Source organism: Muntiacus reevesi, chromosome 10 (genome assembly GCF_963930625.1).
Source record: "Muntiacus reevesi chromosome 10, mMunRee1.1, whole genome shotgun sequence".
NCBI classification, from domain to species: Eukaryota; Metazoa; Chordata; class Mammalia; order Artiodactyla; family Cervidae; genus Muntiacus; species Muntiacus reevesi.
In genome coordinates this window covers 22,849,505-22,868,073 of record NC_089258.1, presented here as the reverse complement: position 1 = coordinate 22,868,073, position 18,569 = coordinate 22,849,505, and the positions used below count along the sequence as shown (strand labels likewise).

Below are 18,569 nucleotides of genomic sequence, written 5' to 3'. Positions count from 1 at the left end.
GCAAGTAGTTGATATGCTAAACTGTCCTAAATGCTGGTAACACTTGATGTGACAAAGCTTCCCTGCCAGAAATTTTTTATCTAGAGCTTATTCAGCTTCCCTAGTGGCTCAGACAGTAAAGAATCTGCTTGCAGTGCAGGAGACATGGTTTGATCCTGGTGTTGGAAAGATCCACTGGAGAAGGAAGTCACTACCCACTCCAGTGTTCTTGCCAGGACAGAGGAGCCTAGCAGGCTACAGTCCATGGGACTGCAGAGTCAAACATGACTGAGTGACTAACATTTTCATTTATTCAGCATCACTGACCCAAAGTTGTAAAGAAGCCTCTCAGATTCCCATTTACGGTTGGGTATAAATTTATAATCAAGGTTGAGCTATTTATGTCTTTTGGCTAAGGCTGAATTACCTTTCACTGTGAGTGAGGATTTATATAATGAATTTCCCCTGGCTATCTGATTTATTTACAGACAATTTACAGTTGTCTTTGAAATCTCAGCCCCAGGAGTTTCCTTCACTCACAGTAATATGAAGACAAGTGTTTCAAACTTCAGTTCCTATTAAGTGTGTGGTCACTGAGTGAATGTATTAGTTGTGTCCTAGTTTTTGGTACACTGTCAGATTTATTCTAGGCGTTATTGAAAGTCTACTAAAAATAAAACCTGATACTAGGCACTGAAAGTAAGAGAAGTTTCAGCTTTAGAGTAGCTATGATATTTGCATATCAAGCAATTAAATTTGAGTAGCTAAGCCAGAAACACAAATGCCACTGACTGTGGGTTGGGAAGTGGGGAGGAGAGTCTATCAATATGGCTGGGTGCAGAAAGGGAGGAGGTGACATTTAGTTTGGACATCACAGGATGGCAAAAGCAAAGGCAGTCTCAGAAAAGGAACTGCCTTTGTGTGAGGAAACATTTGAATAATTCACTGGGAGGAGATGGGACTTCGAAGGCATAAGTAGCAAAAGCTCAGGCCACAAAATAATTATTGAATGCTGGAAGGAATAATAAAAAGGAATTTGGTTTTGCTGTGAAAAGGAAGAGGGAGAGAAGGAACAGAAGAGGCAGGGAAATGAGAGAGGGGAAAGAGAAGGCAGGGAGAAGCCAGGGCAATGTGGAATTGTGGGGAGGTCTAAAAGACTTTTGAGAAGGAGAGAAATATCAACCAATCCAAACATATTTGTCTTCTTGAGAGGAAGGGCTGAGTTTCACCTATGAGTTCACATCATCCTTTACAAAACCAAGATGCTGAGATGATTCATAATGTGAACTGATTTAGCAGAAGTCAACTGTAACAATGAGAATATATGCTTCTAGAAACTTGCAGAAATCTTGGAGCAGGCTTTGGGCAAATCAGGAATGGGACTTCAAGACCATATGGTCTAGCTGTGCTGGGGTGAGAGTCTCCAGCTGACACTGACATTTCATTCACAGCAACAGTGGAGGAAACTGGCATCCAGTGTGCTAGGGAATTGTTCAAGGTCACATAACCTGGAGTGAGACTTAGGCTGGTGTGATTTGCAAAGTCCTCTGGGAAGGCAGTACTCACAGGGAAACACAGGTTCTGGAGTCCGACAGTCTAGGTTCCAGCGCTGGCTCTGTGCTTCCTAGTCATGTGACCTGGGAGACCTTATACAACCTTTCTGTGGTTCAGTTTCTTCCTCTCCAAAATAACAGTATCACAAATTATTGAGAGATTAAATGAATCAGTACATCTCAATGACACATTCAGAATCTCTTATCCACAACTGTGAAATCTAAAAAGCTTTAAAAACCAAAAATTTTCCCAGAAGTTTGCAGTAAATTATTTGGTGGCAAACCCTAACTCAAGAATGTGATCTTGATTCCACTTGATGGGAAGCAGAGATGTGTCTGATGATAGGTGCTGACTCGGACCCTGTAGAGGAGATGATGAAATATATAGCATAGACATATATTTGCTAAGATATAAAAAATCTGATTTGTGAAACATGTGTTCTCAAAGCTCTCAGACAAAGAGTTGTGAACCTGTTTTTTAGAACAGTATCTGCCATACTTCTAGAATAACAGATGAACTTTCCATGCCCGAGGGCTCATGTAATACTACGAATTCTCTAAGCATATTTTCTACAGAAGATGAATTAAGAGACAGGAGTAACAGCAAAGCTCAACAGTCAGTTACAGCTCTATTTTCATCACTCGAATATGGTTTTCTGGCTGTAACATACTCTGTCCTAAGGCTCCTGAAATAGTCTAACACTCAGTACTGGGTGTCACTATATGTGGACATATATAAAATCAGTCAGCAAGTATTCATTTAGCACCACTGCATGCTTGGTGCTGGAAAAATACTAGATTGTCCTTGTGTGCTTACCACTGAGATGAGGAAGGCAAGGATACAGTTAGGAAACAGAATGGTATATAATAATGTGCTAAATTACACTGGTGTAGGTGAGGTGCTGAAATAAAAAGAGGTGATATGAGTTGCAGACAGTTTATTGCTAGTTGTATGATCTTTGGATCTTGAGTCTCAGTTTCCCCATCTGTAAAAACAGGTTTGCTGTTAGATTAGCAATATTTTTTGTAAAGTGCCAGATATATAAGTTGTGAATAAATATTTTATTTTTTCTCTGTCAGTTGGCTCTTAAAGAATGGTAAAGGCAGTTGAATGCAAGTGAAGATGAATTAACTGTGTCCTGATTAGAGTACAGATTGTTTATCTTGAGGAAGCTGTGGGAAATTAGATTAAAATGGTGAGAAATTAGATTAAAATGGTGAGGCCAAGGGGAGTGGCACAGTGGGGTGGGAGGGCAGACTGGGCAGGAATATTAGGAAAAGTTTTGCCTTAAACTAATGAGAAATGGAGACCTGTGAGTAATCTTTGATCAGGGAATAACATAATACAAGAGTATTGCTGAAAATTGTTTTTATACTGTATTTCCTACTCCAGGGGATCTTCCCGACCCAGGGATTGAAGCTGCGTATCTTGCATCTCCTGCATTGGCAGGCGGATTCTTTACCACTGTACCACCTGGGAGCCCAAATTCCTATAATATATCATTCTGTTGTTGTTTAGTTGCTCAGTTGTGTCTGACTCTTTGCAACCCCATGAACTGTAGCCCGCCAGGCTCCTCTCTCCATGGAATTTCCCAGGCAAAAATACTGGAGTGGGTTGCCATTTCCTTCTCCAGGGGATCTTCCTGACCCAGGGTTTGAACCTGCATCTCCACACCTTCTGCATTGCAGCTAGATTCTTTTATTGCTTAGTCACCAGGGAAGCCCCTATCTATCTGTCCTATGGGTTTATTGGTTCTTTTTCTCTGGAGAACCCCCAAACATCTAATATTTTGCTTCATCTGCTTTAACCCTAATTTTCTGACTGTTCCATGTGTTAATCCCCACAAGGAATCTGAGTAATGTCATGAAAGCCAATGCAGGAGACACAAGAGACATGGGTTCAGTCCCTGGGTTGGGAAGAGTCCCTGGAGTAGGAAATGGCAATCTGCTCCAGTATCCTAGCCTGGAAAACTCCATGGACAGAGGAGCCTGGAGGACTAGAGTCCATGGGGCCGCAGAATTGGACAAGACTGAGGGACTGAGCACACACATTAGAAGTTCAGCCTTTTACTTCAGCTCCAAAAGCCCTCTCCAAGTTTTTGATTGGTTCTTTCCCATTGTCCCTAATGACTACTCAAAACTTTCACTATTGACAAGTTTCCCTACTCCTCATGGTAGTCACCCCTCTTCCTTCCCTCTCATGAATTTGACTATTTTTGGAAAATGGGTCATCTCAAGTGTATTCCATTTCTTTCTCTTCCCTCAAAGTGAAAGTTGCTCAGTGGAGTCCAGCTCTTTGCGACCCCATGGACTATATACAGTCCATGGAATTCTCTAGGCCAGAATACTGGGGTGGGTAGCCATTCCTTTCTCCAGATCTTCCCAACCCAGGGATTGAACCCAGGTCTCCTGCATTGCAGGCAGATTCTTTACCAGCTGAGCCACCAGAGAAGCCCTCTCTTCCCTCAGCCAGACACTAAATCTGTACTCTTTCCTTTTCTCCCAATTGGGAGGAAGAAACCTGCCCTAGTAAATCCTTCCATTAGTGCCAAAATTCATCTTTGTTTATCTAATAATTCAATTTTCAGACCAGTAAAATTAATAATAATCAAAAAAGGGTTGTCATTTTTTTTAAGTAAAGACATACAGTCACAAACCAAAATTACTATTATTTCATGAAAGGATTTCTTTTAAAAGGGGCATTATTTCAGAATAAGGTTAAAGTCTTGAATCAATTTAGCTTTTTTACAATGACATTATATTGTCCTTGTTTTATCATTGGAATGTAGAAGAGTTACCTTTTCACCATGAATTTACAGCATTTGAGAATTGATGTACTCTTCAGACACTATTTAAGCCCCTGAAAACTGGCTCTTCTCTATTTCAGAAGCTGCTCTTACAGAACTTATTACCGACTTTCTAATTATCCAATCTAAAGGACACCCCTCAACCCTTCTTTGACATCTCTGCAGCACTCTTCCAGGTCACTTCCCCGTACCAATTATCACTATATACTGGGTTTCCCAGGTGGTGCTAGTGGTCAAGAACCCACCTGCCAATGCAGAAGGTATGAGACTTGGGTTTGATCCTGGGATTGGGGATTCCCTGGAGGAGGGCATAGCAACCCACCCCAGTATTCTTGTTTGGAGAACCCCATGGACAGAGGAGCCTGGCAGGCTATGGGCCATAGGGTTGCAAAGAGTTGGACACGACTGAAGTGACTGAGCATGCACACTCTGGGTTTTCCACGCTTCTGGCTGTTTCTGTCTCCTTTGACTCTTTCCCAGTCACTAAACAAGGCTGCACTTCACGATTCCACTCTGGATTTCTTATTTTCTCCTTAAATCTTAACTCATTTCTGTGTCTAAGCACTGGTGAATTCCTAAATCAAATTCTAATCCAGATCTTCCCTATGCACCATATCCACATCTCCAATTATCTTTAGACATCTCTCACAGATAGACTGAACATTATGTGCTCAAAAACTTTGGTAATTAATCTCATTCCACATCAGGTGCACCTTCCTCCTCCCCCACCCTCATGATTAAGCACCAACCACCCAAACCCACCTTGCACCTTTACTCTTCTTCAGCCTTTCTCAATCAACAAGCAATCAAGTTTTACTCTACATTTTAAAGTTCATATCCTTCTTTCATCCGGTCTTCAAGACACCACAATGTCTCAACAGTACTACTCTTAGGAGACTCTTGAAGTTAACATGGAAACAACAGGCCCTTAAACCCTTACTTTGTGCAATTTTCTGAGGTTAAGATCCCCAGATGTAAGAAAGGTCAAGAACCAGTCTTTTCTCTCCTATTCATTTCCACATCACCTCGAGTTAAAATGAAGGCACCACAAGATGTGTTGTGTGTATATTTGAAAAGCTACACAAGAATCCGGGGTATCCATATTTCTTAAGTGAAGTACCAGTTACTTAGGTGTTTACTTGTGAAAACTCACTGAGCTGTATTCTTATGTGTCCTTACTCAACATATAATAAACAGAAGGAAAACATTACCACGGGATTTTAGGCAGAAATCAAGTCCTGTCTCTTAAGCATGATGCTTGTTTATGGGCAGTCTTGCCTCTTGTCACATTTCTATCAAGAGTTCACTCTCTAGCTACCAGATCCTCTCACAACTCTGTCTTCAGGCAGTATTCACCTTTTCTAGTACTCGATTTTGTTTCATCTTAGGTGTCATTTCCTCCTGAAAGATTCAACTTTTTCCTTCCTGGTCTTCTATGAATTTCATATCCCTCTCTAAACTCCCCTGCCTATTTCTATCATTTTCTTGGAAAAAAGCAGTGTATACTGCAATGGACTTGCTTAAAAACAAAACCAAAAACCTTTCTGGCTATGCTTTTTTGTAGCCAATGAACTGAACACATAAGAACCATTTCATTGTTACTGGAATTTGGAGCTAAGATTCAAGATTCATATTCAAGTATGTTAAAAATTATGTACTTTTAGTGGGAATATTTCATACCACCATGGCCCCAAATTACAGTGAAGTCGACAGCCAGAACTTCTGCTCAGCTAGATACCCATACATGAAACAATGCAACTTCAGCAAAAATCAGAGAAAATGTTTAGTGTGCATGCAGCAAAAATACACTTTGCATTAGGTTTTCAAAACAGAGAACAGGTCTAAGAACCTCACTATTAGTTGTGAACCTGGGCTGGGGAACTACTGGTGCAGAAAAAGTAAAATGGGGCGATTTAGGGTAGGAGGATAATTTTACTGAAAAATGCATTATCAATTATGTTTTCTACTTTTTACTTGTACAAACAGTTAACTATAGTCAACGGTTCAGTTAACTGTATGGTAACTATGAGTACTTGAATAAGGAAGTACACAAAGAGGTGTATTTTTACACACACCATAACATCCACACTTACATGTGCACACACACATACACACACACACACACACACACACACACACATTCAGAGGTGGGAAGATGAAAATTTAGAGGTGATATCAAGAATGTCTAGGTTATAGGAGAAAATGAGGTCTTTTTGCTTAAAACTATTAAGAAATCTAGAATAAGAGTGTGCTAGTGATTTGGAATTAGGAATGAAAGACTTAACCTCAATTGAACTATCCCAGAAAAGGTAACTAGTCAGAAGTAGAACAAATGAGAGCAATTTAAATTCTTGATTCTCATTTTTAAATGCAGTAATGCATTTGACAGGATAGATTTTACAATGGAGTAATAAACTCTTACACAAAGCAAAAAACAAAACAGATTTAATGACTAGAACAGATGAATTAATAGGTTTATAATAACCATTAACTAAGGGAAGCCCTAGAATCAGAAATAAAGATTGCATGCAAAGTCTAGTTACCATAAAAACCAAAGCAATACCAAAATATCTGTTTCCTAGCATAGACTCCAGGTCTTTTTATTTCCAACTCTCGGTAATCAAAATATTTACACTTTCACATGCTACTGGTAGTAGAGGAATAAGATTTAATCTGTCTAGGACTACAAATATCTTTCACAGAATGGAGGGCACAAAAAGAACAGTGTCTTCCTCCACCTTTTTGGGCCCATCTTAGGGGGAAAAAAAAGGCACTCCCAAAGGTTCCTTGGTAACACCTTTGCTAGGTTTGTTACATAATCTTTACATATAAAATTAATGGTCCACTCATTTCACAGATCTGGGAACCACATGGCATTCACTGGAATTGCCTTTAACCCACATGCCAAACTGGCTTTAACAAGGACAACAGCTTTGGATGTCAGTTCTTTAAAAAAAAAAAAAATGGGGGCTTTGTTTCCTTGAAAACATAATCATATGCTTAACCATTGAACTTTGGCATACACAGCCAAACATATTGTGGAACTGAAAGAACCACCATATATTTCGGTGCCAGAGGACTAAGTTTTCTAACATCAGCTGCTTCCAACTCCCCTAGGCATATGCAACTTTGTTCTTATCCCTTTTATTAATTATAATTAAGTGCTCTGAACTTGGCTTTAACCTCTCCACTGAGAGATCTGGGGGGGGGGGGGGGGGAGAGGCAGCTTAAATTACTGAGTCTTTCTCTGATCAAAATGAAGAGTAATGAAGTCTTCAACTGCTTGTGGGCAGCTACCCATTATTCACAGAATCTTTAAAACCATTTGCCTGCGGCCAAAGAGCATCTGCTTTGATCACTAAGTGTGACTCACATTGAGCCATACTGAAACTGCACTTGGGTACCTGATCTAAAGTCAAACTGAACTTAAGTATTTCTCCACATTTACTGCATCCATGTAGCATGCAATTTTTGATGCTGAATAAGAGAAATGCGACAATTGAAGGCTTCACCACAAGCATCACATTCATGGGTTTCTTGAATTTTCACCTCTGCATGGATCTTCTGATGGTTGACAAGGCTGCGCTGCTGACTAAAACTTTTGTCACACTTCTCACACTTATAAGGTTTTTCTCCTGTATGTATTCTCTGATGCTGAATCAGGCCAGAGTTCCGGCTAAAGGCCTTCCCACATTCATCACATTTATGGGGTTTATTACCTGTGTGAACGCCCTGATGTCGAATAAGATTACAAAGTTGACTAAAACTTTTGCCACACTGTCTGCACAGATAGGGTCTTTCACCAGTGTGGATTCTCTGGTGTTCAATAAGAAATGAGCTCCGACTGAAGCTTTTCCCACATACAGTACATAGGTAGGGCTTTTCACCAGTGTGGATTCTTTGATGTTGCACAAGATGAGCACTGACACTGAAAGTTTTCCCACATTCATCACATTTATAAGATTTTTCCTTAGGGCAGACTTCCTGTTGTATAACAAGACCACCATTTGGGTCAAAACTTTCCTTGGTTTCACTGTATGAATAAGTCTTCTCCCTGGTGTGGATTCTCTGGTGCTGAATAAGACCTGAGCTTCTACTAAAGGCTTTTCCACATTCCTCACATTTATGGGGTTTGTCCCCTGTGTGAATTCTCTGATGACGAGTAAGGTTGCAAAGTTGACTGAAGCTTTTCCCGCACTCTTTGCACTGATAAGGTCTTTCACCTGTATGGATCCTCTGATGTTCGATAAGGAATGAGCTCCGACTGAAGCTTTTTCCACATTCAATACAAAGAAAAGGTTTCTCACCAGTGTGGATTTTTTGGTGTTGTATAAGATATGTACTTAATCTAAAGGCTTTCCCACATTCACCACACTTATGGGGTCTTTCCCCAGTGTGAATTCTCTGATGTTCAACAAGTAATGAATTTCTACTAAAGCTTTTCTTACATTTGGTACAGTGATAGGGTTTCTCACCAGTGTGTGTTCTCTGATGTTCAATCAGGTGTGACTTCCAACTGAAGGCTTTCCCACAGTCACTACATTTATGGGGTTTCTCACCTGTGTGAATCCTTTGATGTTTAACAAGGCTTCTTCGCTGGCTGAAGCTCTGTTTACAGTGATTACACTGATAAGGTCTCTCTCCAGTGTGGATTCTCTGATGTCTAATAAGGGTTGAGCTCACACTAAAGGTTTTTCCACAGTAATTACACTCATAGGGCCTTTCCCCAGTATGAATTCTCTGATGTTCAATAACAAATGAACTGCGACTAAAACTTTTCCCACATTCATTACATTGGAAAGGTTTCTCTCCAGTATGGACCCTTTGATGTTGAATGAAATGAGCTTTGCGGACAAAACCCTTTCCACATTCTTCACATTTATGACATTTCTCTTCTGAATTTGGTCTCTTACGGATAATGTTAGTGTTTCCTCTGAACATTCTTTGTTCCTGGGTCAAAGATTCCCTTGGTATTTCCCATAAGAAGATTCCTCTTTGTTTATCTAACCTACCAACAAGTTCAAAGGTTTCTCTATGCATGGGATCCTGGTCAATTTCACTTTTGATTCTTGTAACTATTATACCCTGTGGTTCCATTTCTTCCTCAATTTCCTCAATTTCTTGTTTCACAGTTGGCTCCTCATCCTTATCTCTGTTCAAAACATCTGGAATAAATAGAAAAAAGAAATGTCAGCCTAGTTCTTTGCCAGAAAGAAGAAACTGTCATAAGATAATTAAATTAATCTACTATGTACATAAAATGTAGTTCACTATATCATAGCACCTTTGTGACTACATTAGTTCAAATACATAAAGTATTTAAAACTACCTGGCAAACAGTACAAGCTATATAAATATTATTTACTATTAGTTTTCTGATAAAATGAAAAGCTTTTCTTAAAGAAAGGGTAACAAAGAAATTAAGTAATGGTAGGATAAACTAGCTATCAGGAAAGAAAGGACAATGTGGAAAGAAAACAGTAGGTTCAGAAAAACTTAGGATGAAGTAGCATTATTGTAATGTGAATAAGCCAAATAACTGAACAGAAAAGAACACATAAAATGATGCTGAAGGAAAACAGACAAAAACCAGAGGAAACAACAATTCATTCATTAATAAGAATTTATTGAGAATAAAAGCATTCCAGGCATTGTATTAATATGATGAATTAGAATTTAGAGATAAGGCAAGAAGCCTCTTACCAAGTGGAACAGCTGATAAGTACAAACAGGGAAAGAGTAGAATATGACAAAGAAGATATTAAGTAAAAGAGTTCTTATATGGAGATAAATGGCTTTAAAAACTGAGTTGAAGTGACATGGACTCTATTATATAGAATAACGGGAGAAAAAAAAAAGAACATGTTTAGAGCTATTGAAAGAAACTAGGAAAAAGAATAGTCTGTGGTAGTTCATGACTTCACCTACCACAGATACCACATTCCTCAAGTATAGATGAGTCTCATTCCTCTAAAGATATAAGACCCATGTTGGAACTATCCATTTCCAACTGGGAGTCTACATGACATCTGAGAAATGATAAACTTGCATGCATTGGAAGAAAGATAACATAATGGTCTATAATAAAACAGAGCAGCATATGGAACACTTAGGTATGCCTCTGACTTCTTTCTTGATTTTCTATCTCTTGCTGCCTGGTGGATAACTCCATGGGAAGATTCAGTCACCACTAAATTCTTATTTGACTCTAACAACTTTTCCTTTTTTATACTTCCTTTTTTCTTTCAGTTTTATAATATTCTAACTGTGGAGTCATCTTTGAATTTTCTTTTCACTTACTTCAAACCAGTCATTATTTTATTCAAAAAAACCCCTCTTCTGTTATTTCCCTAAGAAACTTTATTTTTACTTAAGGTTACTTACAGTGCTGTCTCTCAAATTCATTTTCAGTAGACAGTGTTTTCTTTCACTCAAAGAAAAAGGATGAGAACTGCCTCACCAATTTGCCTCCTACCTAAAATTACCTGCACTGCTACATGAAGATATATCCCATTCTTATCTAAGGCTAAGTCATCTACTCTCTCAATCCCACTTGCCTCTGGGCACTTGTTCAATTACCATTTCTTTCTCTTTCTTCAATCTATATTCTCCATAGAATTCTACATACACCTTCTTACCAACATACAAAATATATCCACCTTTATCTTGAACCCGAAATCCTTTTCTAGATGAAATCCAAGCTTTGAAAAAAAAAAATCTTAACACTGTACCTCTCCATTTTCTAACTAAGTTTTCCACACTCAATCTCTTCCCATTCAACCTACTCAATAATCTATTATAAAATCTGGTTTCTGTTTCTAGTATCTAGAGAAACTCCTCATTAAACCACCAATGACTTTCAAGTAACAAATGCCAATGGACATTTTTTAGTCCTTATTTTACTTGCAGCATGTGATATTGTTGACCACTCCCATTTCTTTACACTATTTTCGGTTTTTATGCTCTTGTATTCTAGTTCTCTTCCTACTTCTTATTTGGCCTTTTCTAAAACATTTCCCGCATGCATTTCTCTTCTCCTTAATTGTTTAAGGATATTACTATCCATGTTTATATCCTCATCTTGCTCTATATATACACTCTCTGAATATTGCCACTAAGCTGTCTCAAAAAGGTCTCACAAATAACATGACCATCATCATTTGTTGTCATGTCTATCTCCACATTTAATCATGTTCCTTTAGGAAGCATTAACTCTCCATCACCCTACAGTCCCACAGCAGGAAATCATTCTAGATTTCTCCCTTTTTCTTACTATTAATCAATCACCAAAATCAACGATTCTACTCTTTAGCATTTGCCCTCTGTTTTCCACAGATTATTGCAAAAGTCATCTAATAATCTTTGGCTCTGGTCTTTAGGTTGCATCTATTTCACTGAATCCAGAGAGATTTTCATGAAATGGAATTCTAATCATGTCACCACCTACAGATCCCATTATCTCTAAAATCAAACCAAATCTCTCTATACTATGATACTCAGTACTTCTTGAGGTCTCTAAGCTTCAACTCACTCTCCTTCCCATGCTCTCACACTTTAAGTGGGTAAATTGCTTATGCTTTAGTCATTTATGATAGCTCTTTGCATATTTCATTTATGAAATATCCACTGACATTGTCTACTTGGGAATCTCCTGGTTTCTTTTTAAAATTCAATGCAATGCAACAGTTCCTCTATAAAGCCTTCGCTTAATCCACTAGATGATTTAAGTGTTCTGTTTTTGATGACCATCCCTTGTCCATAACTGCATTATAGCTATTATTACTTCAGTCTGTATTTTCCATTGGATTACAAGTTCTTTCAGAGACTTTGTGTTAAAGTCTCTTCATAATATTTACTCAGTGGATACTGTTCCAGGGTTTTACTCAAAGGAATAATACAATTACATTATTTGCAGATGATATGACTGCCTCCCCTTCATAGATCACACCTATGTTGTGGCAAAGGGGCTTGCATAACTCAATGCAGCTATGAGCTATGCCATGCAGGACCACCCAAGACAGACAAGTCACAGTGGAGAATTCTGAGAAAATGGGTGGCAGAGGACGAAATGCTTAGATGACATCACCAACTCAATGGACATGAATCTGAGCAAATTCTAGGAGACAGTGAAGGACAGGGAAGCCTGGCATGCTGCAGTCCATGGGGTTGCAGAATCAGACACAATTTAGCAACTGAACAACAATGACCCCCTACCCAAAATTCCTAAAAGAATTAAATGAAATATAATAGCTATGAAAGGACTAAGATATAAAACAAATACTGGTTCTTACTACCAAGAATAACTAGTTAATAAATATTATAAGAAAAGAAATATGCTCTTCATGATATTAAAAACCATAAAGCCTAGGAATATATCTAACAAGAAATGCAAGATCTATAAAAGAATCCATACAATTTTTCTGAAGGACGTAAGACAGTTATCTAGAATCAACCAACTGCCAAAGACAGTCAACATTATAAGGCTCTTACTTCTTCCCAAACCAACTAACAACTTAACTATCCAAACCAAAATCCCATGAACCAATTAAAAAACCCCAATGAATCTAAATTTCAACTGGAAGAATGCAGAAAACTAGTTAAGTACAACTGACCCTTGAACAACATGAAGGTTAGGGGCACTGATCCTCCACTCTGTTGAAGATGTACATATAACTTTATAGTTGGCCTTCCATATCCAATGGTTTTGCACCTACGGATTCAGTCGATTGCAGATTGTGTAGTACTCTAGAATGTATTTAGTGAAAAAAATTCATGAACACAGTGGACTCTCACATTTCAAACCAATATCATTCAAGGGTCAACTGTATAACTTGAAAGAGAATGTAAGAGTGACTTTATCTTACCAGACATGAAATATAATATATTGCTAAAGTAAATAAAACACAGAGGCACTAGCATGAAAACAAACAGGTCCAATAGAGAGACATGTAAAACGAGTGAGTCTAGGCTTCCAAACAGAGCAGCCTGGAAAGGACTAGCCATTAGGCCTGGGCTTGGGAGCCATAACCACCTTATGAGGTACCTGCCATGCTTGCACTGCAGGTTCCCATCCTCTGGTCATAGCTAATTTTTCTAGAGTAAACAGGTGCCTCAAAGTGCAGTTCTCTCAGTTTTCTAGGAAAAAAAACAAAACAAAACAATGAGAGAATGGGGAAGGACTTGCATTTTTAGGCCAAGCACAATGCTTTATAATTATTTATTGAATGAATGAGCAGTTGAATAAATACTTGGAAAGAGACTAAGGTCCAATCTGGCTCTAGCAGTCTGGAGAGAAGTTATCAAAACTGAAGCAGTCTATTTCAATTGAAAGAACTGAAAGGTCAAGAACTGAGAGATCAAGCTGTCATCAACGTAGTTATTGCAGTTTTTAAAGAAAAATCAGCATGGAAAGGATAGGTTATAACTGAAGAGGCAAAACTACAAAGCTAGACGAGTTGTGTTAAGTAGAGTAACAGAATGAAATACCAGAGAACACTACACTGGAATAGTTGAGTAATCATAGTCTCTCATCAAGGGAGCACAAATCAAGGGGGTGGATACAGAATTTATACAGGAAGATGAAAAGATTGTGGAGGAAGAAATAATAACTCATGAAAAGCTGTATTTCAGCTACAATAAAGAAGAGAGTCTGAAAGCAGGAGATCACAGATGGGCTCACTGCCATTTTACAGTACTAGGCACAGGCAAGGCTGGGCATTCGCCTGATATTATCAACCAGGACACCATATGGGTGGAAAAAGCTGTCAGTGACTCAGAGATATCATAGCATAATGGAAAAAAAAAAAAAAAAACCTAGCATCTGATACGGCTGGAGACTGAAGTCGTATGCTGAAAACAACAGATGAGGCTAGAAAGCTACTCGGGAGCTACATAAGGTGGTTCTAGTATACAGGACAAGAAATTAAGATTTTCTTTTTTATCCTTTAAGGTGTCAGAAATCACCAGAAGTTGTAAGCAGTTAACTAACACAAAATCACTTTGGTAGCAATAAAGAGAATATATTAGAAGAAAGGGAGATTGGAGGTCAAAGGGGCTCGATTACGAGCTAGTGCAATCATCTTGTCAAAAGATACTGAGTCTTAAGTATACTCCTCAGTCACCCAAATAAGAAGCATATAATATATGCCTGGCTCTACGCTAAGTCCTGGAGAAATCAAATGAAATAATACGGTTACCATCCTCTTGAAGATCAGTCTGCTTAGAGAAATAACATAATGATTATGGTACACTATAATAAATTCAACAATGGAAGTGTATAAAAGACAGCACAGAGAATGGAGTACTGAATTCTGAAGATAGTAGATAATTAGATAGATAATTAGTAGATAATTTGAGATCTGCCAGATGTGAGTTACTTATGTGATCTTCAAAGGAGATGACTAAGAAGTTGGAGTTCAACAGAGAAGATAATGACAATGATGATGAAGGTAACAATTGACATTTATACATTCTACTTAATACGTGCTTGTCAGTGTCCTAAATGCTTTACATGTATTAACTGAGTTAATGCTCACAATAATCCTAAGAGGTAAGTACTATTATTATTTCCATTTTTATATAAAAAAAGAAAACAGATACAGAAAGGTTAAATAACTCACCCTTGGTCACAAGTCTTGTAAGTAGTAGAATTGGGATTTTTTAGGCAGTTAGGCTCCATATTTTCTCTCTACTTAAGTAGAGATAAGGATTTGAGACTGATCATCACACTCTTGATGACCTGAGTGTAAATAAGATCTGCTAAGGTAGGTTTATAGACTGAGAAAAGTCTGAGAATGCAAAGAAATAGAAAGAAGCAATAAAGAGTTCCAAATATCTATAAAGAAATGAAATTAAATATAGTTCCTCAAGAATACTGTATTTGACAACTGGGCCATTATTGACAAATGTTAAACAACTGAAGGTAAGTGGCAGAGGTACAGAAAGAGGTTTAGAGATAATGGAAGTAAAGAAGTAGAGAATATACATTAACCACTCTTTAAAAATCTGGCTGTGAAGCAAACAAGTAGTAGGTTACAGGAGCAGCAAGAAGGACTCTGGCTCAAAGGAGAGCTCTGGCGCCATGAACATACCCATCATCAGAATAAAGGTACCAGGGTAGAAAGAATAGAGACTAAAATTACACGGGGGTGGGGGGTGGAGACTGATAAGTTCTTGGAGAATGTGCAACCTTACATGTGCAATGAGGGGTAGAAAACTTGAGAGTTCATGTATGGTAGTCTCTATCTTCTCCGTGAAACAGAAGGTGAGGTCCACCACTGAATGATGAACCCAAGGAAAACTCAAGGTTTCTGAAATAGTCACTAAAAGAAACAGGGGTAGGAGCAAACCAATGATAAAAAATTTGCTGAGCTATATAAACCCAGTGGTTTTTATATCCAGCAGAAGGAAACCACCTGTATATATGCAGGGCATCAATTCTTTCAGTTACAGAACTTCTCTTGCTGTGTTCAGCAAATCAGGTAAGAGAAAAAGGCAGATTTTATAACCAGTACAGGACTTCAAGATGTAGAGTGGGTAGAACATGATGACAAAGTGGCAAGAGAGCATGCTGGTGATCATTTTATGTATAGGTCTGTGAGTTAGCAGAGAAGGCAATGGCAACCCATTCCAGTACTCTTGCCTGGAAAATCCCATGGACGGAGGAGCCTGGTAGGCTGCAGTCCATGGGGTTGCTAGGAGTCGGACACGACTGAGCAACTTCACTTTCATGCATTGGAGAGGGAAATGGCAACCCACTCCAGTATTGCCTGGAGAATCCCAGGGACAGGGGAGCCTGGTGGACTGCCGTCTATGGGGTCGCACAGAGTCAGACACGACTGAAGTGACTTAGCAGCAGCAGCAGCTATGGGTTAGATGAGAAGGTGAAGCAGGAGGGAACTAAGAGCCTGGGGGGGGGGGGGGGAAGAAAGGAAGTCAAGGAACAGGAAAGATTAAGAATAAATAGGTTCAGTAGGAAAGGAGGAGAAGAGGTAGACAGGTAGGAAGTTACAGTAAGCTTAGCAGACATAGCAGGGATCGTGTCTGTTTTGTTGACTTGTTTAGTTACAGTCAAAAAACATCTACTGCCTGAGAAAGAATTATTAGTCAAAATACAAGATAACGGGGTTTAAAATTTGCCTGTTATAACAAAGTTGAGGGTGTGATCATTGATGTGAGGTGCTTAATAAGAATGGAAAAGCAGGGTCCTTGAAGATACAGTGAGCCAGAAGTAATGACTGTATGATGGATGGTGTGGGTTAACAAAGAGAAGATTCCGAAATGTGACAAAATCTATGTGTGAGACACCAAAAAAAAAAAAAAAAAAATTGACAGATGATAGTGAAAAGAAATTAAGAGGGTAGAACAAGACAGCTGAGACCTCAAAAGAGAAATTACATTTGAAAATGGAAAACTAATGCTTTGGGAATAGTACTGAAAAGTTAGGAGAACAATTATTTTTCCCTTTCAGCCCTGAGACAAAGGATGGGGAAGGAAGAGGATGTGGGAGAATAAACCGCCTCTGCCAAAGTAGTGTCCTTGGGAAATTGCCAGGTTTCAGTTAAGGCCAGGAGAGGTAGGGAACACCATGTGAAGAGAAACAGGGGCTCCAGAAGGCAGAGTGAAAAGGGTGGGAGGAAAGCAGTGGGAGGATGAGCTAGGAGGGAAAGTACAGAGCAATATGGGAATGAGAGTAAGAGGATGGAAGCCAGAAAAGCTTGTATTTTGGTCACTGCAAGCACGGTAGGGATGAGAGCCATGGAAACAATTCATGGCTGAAAGGTCTGAATTGGAGCCTTGGAACAAAGAAGCAATTTGGTATGGTACTAGCTCATGTGTTCTGCTTTCTTACAGTTTCTTAGCTATTTTGATCCAAGAAACAGCAGATTCTTACCCAGTGAGACCAGGTTTCCATAATTCTCCATCATGACATCTTTATACAGGCTTCTCTGAGCTGGATCCAGATAATCCCACTCCTCCTGGGTAAAAAACACAGCCACATCCTCAAATGTCAGCAAGCCCTGAAATAGTATGATTTCTGTAGTCAGTTCTTGTTGTCTCAAGGACAATTCTACCACTGAAAGTAGCAGAAACAACCACTTATCAGAGCCAGGTAGGCTAGGAGGAACATGATAACTAAGAGTTACAAATGGGGCTCAATTCTGGGGAACCGACAGAATTCGGACACCTCAAATTTGAGGAAAACACAGATGGATCTCTGTCCTCTGTAGTGAGGAACCTAAGGATAAGGTTTACCCAGTATGGCCCTAATAATTTAATTTTAGTAAGCTGCACTAAGGCCTTCCCAAGTTTCCTGCACCTCCTCGCCCCGTTCTAACTCAATTATGACTCTTTTCAACTCAATTATGTTAATTTTTCTAAGCGTCTACTTTGGGTCCAGGCATGGAGCAGGTTGTAGAAGACACAAGGGAGGATGAAAAGAGCGAACTTCACCTGGAAGAACTCATAAATGAAAACGCTAGTTTGGAGCATTACTAATTTTCTTTAGATTTATCAAGTCGCTCTTGAAAATAGGAGCCACTGGGCAGTGTGATGGCGAAGGGCTCCCCAGTACATCAGGGGGTACTTCATGCACCGCGCTGGCCCTGAAGACCCGAGAAGGGGGGTGGGGGCGGTGGCGCGGCCTAGCGAGCTAGGTAAAGGCGAGAGAACGGGGATACTCGGAGGGGCGACTTACCTTTGGCTCTGGCGGGGGACTCGGCGAGGCCATCTCTCAGACAGAAAATCAGGGCAGGAATCCCGGGTGGCCGCACTAAAAGGAGGCTCTGGCAAGGCCTACCCAGCCGCTGAATATTAGGCCTGAAGAAAGCGAGGCCTCTAGGCTTGATCTGGCCAGGTCCTGCCCCGAGCGGTCACGACCTCAGCAGCCTGTCAGACGCGCTACTTGGCCGCCCCCACCCCGCACCCCCTCCCCTGCCTGGCTGTGCAGCCTTCCAGGCCTCGCTAGAGCCTCCCCTCGGTCGCCAGTTCCTGCTGCTTTCAGCCAAAGAGCGCTGTGACCGCCCGCCCCCGGACCAGAAGGCGTCACCGGGAACCTTCCCGGGACGCCCCTCAACTACAACTCCCGTCATGCTCTGAGAGAGCGCTGGGGTCCAGCCTGCCACGGCCACGGCTACCGAACTACGCTTCCCGGAGTGCAAAAGACGAGGGAGCCTGGGTTAGTCTCAACCGGAAGAGGACACATGCCACTAAGCTTACATTTTATTGGCTG

The 18,569-nt window shown here is 39.9% G+C and overlaps 1 protein-coding gene across 6 annotated transcripts; it reads right to left on the bottom strand.

Moving 5' to 3' along the window:
- Positions 1-7,291: 7,291 nt before the first annotated feature.
- Positions 7,292-18,468, bottom strand: ZNF189 (zinc finger protein 189). Of its 6 annotated transcripts, XM_065947234.1 has the most exons (5): positions 18,036-18,468; positions 17,232-17,313; positions 13,383-13,474; positions 12,952-13,084; positions 7,292-9,504 (listed from the first exon to the last, which is right to left on the bottom strand). In XM_065947234.1, exons 4-5 carry the CDS (start codon positions 12,962-12,964, stop codon positions 7,784-7,786), a joined length of 1,734 nt encoding a protein of 577 aa, XP_065803306.1. In that variant the 5' UTR covers positions 12,965-13,084; positions 13,383-13,474; positions 17,232-17,313; positions 18,036-18,468; the 3' UTR covers positions 7,292-7,783. The 6 variants fall into 6 exon arrangements, with proteins under 6 accessions (XP_065803306.1, XP_065803305.1, XP_065803302.1 ...); XM_065947233.1 differs by lacking the exon at positions 12,952-13,084; XM_065947230.1 differs by lacking the exons at positions 12,952-13,084; positions 13,383-13,474 and having other exon boundaries at positions 17,232-17,358.
- Positions 18,469-18,569: the final 101 nt, after the last annotated feature.